The 7226-nt window shown below is 56.2% G+C and overlaps 1 protein-coding gene across 2 annotated transcripts; it reads left to right on the plus strand.

Annotated features, from left to right (window-relative positions):
- The first annotated feature begins 2127 nt into the window (after positions 1-2127).
- On the plus strand, positions 2128-4086 carry TIMM10 (translocase of inner mitochondrial membrane 10). 2 transcript variants are annotated; one of them, XM_032775802.2, is made up of 3 exons: positions 2128-2274; positions 2822-2950; positions 3772-4086. In XM_032775802.2, exons 2-3 carry the CDS (start codon positions 2880-2882, stop codon positions 3971-3973), a joined length of 273 nt encoding a protein of 90 aa, XP_032631693.1. In that variant the 5' UTR covers positions 2128-2274; positions 2822-2879; the 3' UTR covers positions 3974-4086. The 2 variants fall into 2 exon arrangements, with proteins under 2 accessions (XP_032631693.1, XP_074920890.1); XM_075064789.1 differs by lacking the exon at positions 2128-2274 and having other exon boundaries at positions 2802-2950.
- The last annotated feature ends 3140 nt before the right edge of the window (positions 4087-7226 follow it).

Genomic DNA, 7226 nt, shown 5'->3' on the forward strand with positions numbered 1-7226 from the left:
GCTGAGAGGTAGCAAATGGGGAGTGAAGCAAAAGGCCAAACAGCCACAAGGGATCCCACCCCGACAACACCTGGAGCTCTTCCCTTTCCCACTTCAGGGTACTGGCCCCACTCCAGGGGACACCAGCCATCCAGCTTGGCACTCTGGGGCTGGAGCAAACAGAGCCATGGGGAGTGCAAGGGGGACCACAGGGCCTCTCCTCTCTGTACTGCTAGGGGTGCCCAAACACGGCCAGGGTCGCCCTCCTGAGCCTGTGAGATGCAGGCGCTTGGCTGCTGGAGCATCAGGGATTTGGGGGTTGCTCCCCACTGCCCAGGCAGCCAATCAGGAAGGAGACTACCCCCCCGCCCCATCCTCGTGAATGTCTCTGAGGACCATCCAGGCCACTCGATGTAGTACAACTGGTCTGTCCCCAGTGCAGCTCTGGGGCCTGGCACGCCAACCCAGCCAGATGCTGGGGCGCTAGGCAGTCATGTGGGCATCATCCATGCGGCAGAAGGAAAAGACGGGGTAGATTCCACCTACTCCAGGCCCCTGGCTGGCTCCCCTGCAGCCGTTCCCTGCCTCTCTTGGCCTCTCAGGCTCAACTGTGTCGCTGCTTCCCTTCTAAAGACAAAAGCTCCGTGCTCTTGTGGGTAGAGCCAGGAACTGGGAGTCAGGAGAACTGGGTTCTGCCCTGATTCTGAGCTTGGGCAAGTCCCTGCCTCGTTCTGTGCCTCAATTTCCCCATGTGTAATATGGTGGTGGGGTGTGACAAACCGGGCATGCACACTGCCTAGGACGAGCTGCCTGGCTCTGTTTAGCAGGAGGCTCAGACCATCAGATGCCCCTTTCCACATAAAATTGGCAGCAGCAGAGACAGGCACCGCCACAGGGATATTCAACCCAGGGCATTTGTAGGTGGCAGGCAGGTGGTAAGACTGGCAGCCAGGGTAGGGCACGTTCTTGTGATGTGTTTGCGGGGGCGATTGGGCAGGGCCTGCTCCAGCCCTGCTGGCTGTGGGGTCAGCCCCAGGTCCCACACTGCAGTGTCGCCGCCTCTCTCAGGGGCCCATTGTGGGAGGTGCTGCCTGGGGTCAAAGGGAGAGAGTGTCTGGTGGTGCCCAGCATGATGGTACAGGCTGTGTCTGGGCTCTGGCAGCTCTGTTCCTGCTCCAGGTACAGGGGACTCTGGGGGCGAACCGCAAATAACAGCACAGCCCCACTGTCTGCTGGCCCCCACTGTGATCACCCCCTGAACCCCCCACAGCCCTTGTCGCCCCACTGACAGTCCTCACAATGAACCCCCCACAGCCCTTATTACCCCACAGCCCTACTGCCCGACAGCCCTCACAATGAACTCCCCACTCCGACAGCCCTTGTCACCCCACAGACCCCACTGTGATCACCCCAACCCCCCACTTTCCCAGCTGCTCCCATCGCCGCTGTCCCCGAAGCCCTGCAGGATCCCTGCCTGAGGTGGGCTGCCCCAGGGGGCCTCTCTCCCTCCCCTACACCCTCTCCTCCTCCTGTGGGGGAACACTAGCCCTCCAGCTATTCTAGGCCAGAGGTTCTCACACTGGGGATTGTGACCCTTCAGGGGTTCACAAGGTTATTACGTGGGGGCGGGGACGGGACGCGAGCTGTCAGCCTCCACCCCCAAAGCCGCTTTGCCTCCAGCATTTGTAAGAGTGTTAAATACAAAACACGTGTTTTAGTTTGCAAGGGGCGTCGCACTCCTAGGCTCGCTGGGTGAAAGGGGGGTCACCAGCACAGAAGTGTGAGCAACACTGTTCTAGCCTCATTAGACAGCCAACCTTGTCTAGCAACAGCTCGATCTCTATGGTTACATGGCCACGCCCATCATCCCGTTTCCCATCCGGTATGTTCTAGCCTGGGCCCTTCCCCAGCTCTATGGTCTAATTGGGTGCCCCGCCTTCCTTGGGCGTCAGCTCGTCTCCGCTCTAGCTCCAACCCTGCACCTCTCTATGGTTTGGAACCGGCCCCGCTAGTCTCCTGCCTGTTTCCTCCCGCTCTCTTGCGGGTAACTCTGCGGTAGCTGAGTCCGCCACATGCCGGAAGTGGTTCTACCTCCCCGACTCTATGGTACCTTGGAGGAGAGAGGGGCCCAGCATGCTGGAAGCGCCTGTTCCCCACGTGTTTCCGGTTGGCGGCAGGGCCGGGGGAGGTTGTGTTACATCCAGGAGAAAGGGGCCAGCCTGGGCCTGACCTTGCGGGGGAGGGAGGCTGCTGACCCCTGACCGCGGGGCTCAGTGATCCCCCGAGGAGCGGCGGGTGAGGGGTCCCCGCATAGGGCCCGGGGGGGGTTCAGCTCTGAGGCGCGGGACGTGCCCCCCCCCCCAGTGCATTGGCTGGGGTCGGTTGGCCAGGCTTGGCGGTGGCGTCCCCTTGGGAGTGTGCAGGGTGCCCGCACTGGGTGGGGGGCTGCTCTGGGGGGAGCTGCACTGGGTGGTGGTGGTAGGGGCTAAGGGTTGCCCTGGGGAGTGGAGTTGCCGCCCTGAGGGGGTGGGAGTGATGGGAGGGGCTAGGGGCTGCCCTAGGAGTAATCACTTTCAGCAGATCATAACCTTTTCCCTGATACCTTACAAGGCCTGCTTAGCACGTAAGATCACATGGGTGGGGGGAACTGCACTGGGGGGTGGGGGCTGCCCTGGGGAGTGGTGTTGCTGCCCTAGGGGGGTCAGGGGGGGACTGCACTGGGGGGAGGGTGGCGGTAGGGTCTGGGGCTGTCCTGGGGAGTGGTGTTGCTGTTCTGGGGGGAGAGGGGGGACTGCACTGGGGGGTGGGAGTGGCAGCTCTGACAGGCTCTGTATGTTTCCAGGAGCAAGTCGCGGCCTCCCGCCCCAAACACTGGGGACTCGGTGCTGAATTGCGGTGCGATGGATCCGCTCAGGGCTCAGCAGTTGGCAGCCGAGCTGGAGGTGGAGATGATGGCTGACATGTACAACAGGTAATGACCCCATCATGGCTGCTCCTTGTCAAGGGCAGGGTCCCAGCCCCCCAGAGTGAGGCTTGCTGGGGTGTCATAGGTTTGAAAGCCAGCAGGGACCATTGTCTTCATCTAAATTGGAAGGAGTCTGGTGGCACCTTAAAGACTAGCAGATCTGTTTGGTCATAAGCTTTCGTGGGTAAAAAACCCACTTCTTCAGATGCAAATTGGAGACAGTCCAAGGAAGATCCCCAAGGATAATTAAAGGCTTAGAAAATATGCCTCCTAGTGAGAGACTCCAGGAACTCAATCTATTTAGCATAACCATGAGAAGGTTAAGTGATGACTTGGTAAGTACCTATGTCAGAAACAGACATTTAATAATGGGGTGTTCAGTCTAGCAGAGAAAGGTCTAACATGATCCAGTGCCTGGACGTCGAAGCTAGATAAATTTAGACTGGAAATAAGGCGTCAGATTCTAATGGTGAGAGTAATTAACCGTTGAAACAGCTTACCAAGGGTCATAGTGCATTCTCCATCAGTGATGAGTTTTAAATCAAGATGGGGTGTGGGTCACAATGAAGGGAACTGGCAGGCTGTGGGTGTGCTGGAGTTGAGGACTGGAACATCAAAGGGCCATGGATTGGGATTGAGTAGAATTGGCAGAGCCCAGAACTGCAATAGCAGGGGCTCTGGATTGGGGTTCAGGGGCACTGTCAAACTGCGGGCAGGGTGTGGAGGGAACTCAGGGCTGGGATAGTAATGGGGTCTGTGGGGAAGAGGCAGGACTGGGGTCACAGGGGCATCTGTGTATTCTCATGCTCTCCCCCTCTGTGGCCCAGAATGACCAACGCCTGTCACCGGAAGTGCGTCCCTCCCCACTACAAGGAGGCAGAGCTCTCGAAGGGGGAGTCTGTGTGCCTGGACCGTTGCGTCTCTAAGTACCTGGACATCCACGAGCGCATGGGCAAGAAGCTGACAGAACTTTCCATGCAGGACGAGGAGCTGATGAAGAGAATGCAGCAGGGGGCGGGACCAGTGTAGGGACTTCCTCTTGAACATGGACAGCATGCACGATTGGCCCAGTGGCCCCACCATTGCCTTCCGGACTCAACCCTGTGCCCCTCATCAATAAAACCTCTGCAGTTGTGTATGAACTAGGTCTTTGCCTGCAAGGACATTTCAAGGAGCTTGGGCTGGGATACACCAACAGGATGTTCCGTTTCCCCCTCCCACTCCTGCCTTGCTCCATCCCTGCATGGATAGGATCCCAGTTCTGCCCTGTCCAGCTGACCTTCCCATTTAGCAGGCCAGTCTAAGTCCTTTTACCATGTCATGGGAGGAGAGGGTTAATCAAAGTCAGTTCTTGCATGGGGAGCAGTTCTACAGGAGACCAGGTTGGATTCTGGCTGCTTTTTCTTCTGCCAGTACCCCAGTGTAGCTCTAAGGGGCACTGTGCTGCTGGGCAGGGGTATATTTTCCTGGTGCACTGTAAAGCTCAGCTTCTCTTCTGCTGTGCACACTAAATTCCTTTGGCACTTTCACTGGGATCGGTGTGTGGCTGGCAGAGTCCTGATGAGGTTTGGATAACTTCTCCTCCCCTCCAGGTATCCTTTCACTTCCTGTCCCAAACTCCTCGTGGAGGGATGTCACTCTTCCTCTTTAATCACCTCCCACTCCAGAGGTGGCTGCAGATCCATGCGTGCCTGTGTGAAGAGCTTGTCTCTTATTTCAATCAACTCATCCTGGCAAGCACAGGTGGCTGATGGTGCATTGTGTGCCCACCAGGGGGCACACCGTTCTTAACCACTCCCAGCTGTGGTATGTTTAACAATCCAGGATCTTAATTGGGTTGTTTCCCTGCCTTTGTCTCATTCAGAGTGCTGACCGCAGGTTAATTACGTGGCAGCTCTGTTGTGCCAGAGATTGAATTCTCCCATCCCAGCTACTTAGAGATCAGAACTGGATTAAAAGGCACCAGCTGGGAGTTATTTTTAATTCGCCTGACTTGAGGTTTTGTTCATCTTGGCTGGGTGGTGGCCTCTCTGGTGAGGGAAATGCTAGAGGAATGAGCTGTAATAATGAGGAGTCAGGGATTATAAAGCCAGAAGGGACCACTGTGTTTAGCTAGTCTGATCTCCTGCATAAGACACAGGCCTGGGGACTTCCTTGAATTAATTCCTGGTCGAACTAGTGGATCTGTTAGAAAAACATCCCATCTTGATTGAAGAATTGTCAGCGATGGAGAATCTGCTGCAGCCCTTGGTAGATTGTTCACATTTTGTGCTTTGTTTCCAGTCTGAATGTGTCTAGCTTCAACTTCCAGCCACTGCACCTTATCAGATCGTTAAATGTGAGGTTGTGGTAACCCCTGTGAGCTGGGGGCTTCCCAGATATTCAGGAAGAGAAGTCCCTGCCCTACTTTGATCACGGGCTGCAGACAGACAGACACACCTGGGATGGGGGAACAGCCAGACAAACCAGGCGTTCATAGTGGCAGCAGAAGCAGCCTTGTTTGCACACATCCCTTTTGCCCCTTTGCACTGGGAACAGGGTCAGACACGGAGCTGGGGTGGGGCGGGAGCAGAGATGGGGACAGGGTAGGGCTGGGTGGCCCTCCCTCACTGCCCCCTGTGGGGGCTGGCCTAGCCCGCTGTGCACCCCTGAATGTCTAGGGGCCACACCCCCCAGTTTAGGGATCTGTGCTGTAGAGGAAGAGGGCTAAGCTATACTGTTGTAAGGCACCTCTCCATTCTGAGGCTGGTGCTGGTCTAACAACCATGCGGCTGTGGTTATTCTATCCCGGGATGTGTAGGAGCCGGCCTAGGAGGCCAGTAGCCATAGGGAGGGGCAGGGAAGGAGGCACAATGGAAATGATGCCAACGGCTGGCAGTTTGGGGGCAGGGGAGCAGCATGATGGTGGAGGCAGAGATCCTAGATTCCCAGGCCAGTGGTGTGATCAGTGAGTGTGACCTGGCTAGCCCAGGCCAGAGCTGAACCCCAGGGCTGCCTGTGGGGTGGAACCAGAGAGGAGTGTTCAGAGAGAGAGAGATGCCCCCTCTTCTTTCAGGGGCTCAGAGTGATGGGGAATCTGCCCCGTGCCTAGGAGGACCTCAAGGGTTAATGGCCTAAAATGAGCCCGTTATTTCCAGCCTCATTTGCTCCGGCTTCAGGCCATTGGCATTAGATCCAGGAGGGAGGAGAGCAGGGCTTCGAAGCTGCGGTGATGGGGAGGGGAGCCCAAAGGAGTCTACTTTGGAGGGTGGGGGGCAGTGTGTGTTTGTGTGGAGGGAGTAGGGAACAGAGGGCCAGGCCCCAGCAGGAGTGGGTGACTAGGGGAGCCAGGCCCAGTAATGGGGACAGTCTTTGAGTTTCCCTGGTGCATTGGGGATGCTGTGCCCCAAGGTGATTTCATACAGATCCTGGGAGGGGGTAGGAGGACTAACTGGCCCTAGTGCCATGGGCTCTGGGGAGGAGTGGTCTCCCAGCGCAGGTGAGACAGTGCCATCTGGGGGCTGGGCACCTTGTCAGATACTTTATGCCACCCGTGGGCCATTCCTGCTTGAGCCCAGCCATCAGCTGAGGCTACAGGTCAGGAGTTTTCTGCTCACAGTGTTCCCCAGCCCCTCCACAGACCTCACCACAGCATTTAATCCTCTGGCATCCAGTGGTGGGGAGTTCCACAAGCTGTCTTGGGGAAGGACAGCTGCCTGTTTCCATGCAGTTAATACCCGCGTGTCTCTGGTCACAGGACTGGGGAACCGACCCCCTGTAGCTCTTAAACACTGTGACGTTCCCCTCTGGTGTTATCTGGACTGGTGATCTACTGGTAACCCCAATCTTTGACTTTGGGCGCCAGCCTTACCCTGCTCTGCTGTGAGAACCCCCACTCCTGGGCGGTTCATGGACAGCCTCTGGCATGTAAAGTGCTCCTTAGATTGCACAATGGAATGACACGAGCCAATATCTCCAGTCCCAGACACAACCCTAGGAATCTGCAGTGTCCAGTTATGCCCGCTGGACGCTGTGAGCTTATATGAGTTCATCAATTTAACAAAGAAATTGATATATACCAGGCTTGTTATCCCAAGGAGGGTCACTGACACGCTTCAAACCAAACACACTGCTTCAGGTAGAATAAACAAAAACAAATGTATTAACTATAAAGAGAGATTTCAAGTGATTATAAATCAAAACATGTCAGATTTGGTCAAATGAAATAAAAGCAAAACACATTCTAAGCTGATCTCAACACTCTCAGGGCCCTTACAAACTTAGATGCGTCTCACCACAGGCT

This window comes from Chelonoidis abingdonii, chromosome 4 (genome assembly GCF_003597395.2).
Source record: "Chelonoidis abingdonii isolate Lonesome George chromosome 4, CheloAbing_2.0, whole genome shotgun sequence".
NCBI lineage: Eukaryota > Metazoa > Chordata > Testudines > Testudinidae > Chelonoidis > Chelonoidis abingdonii.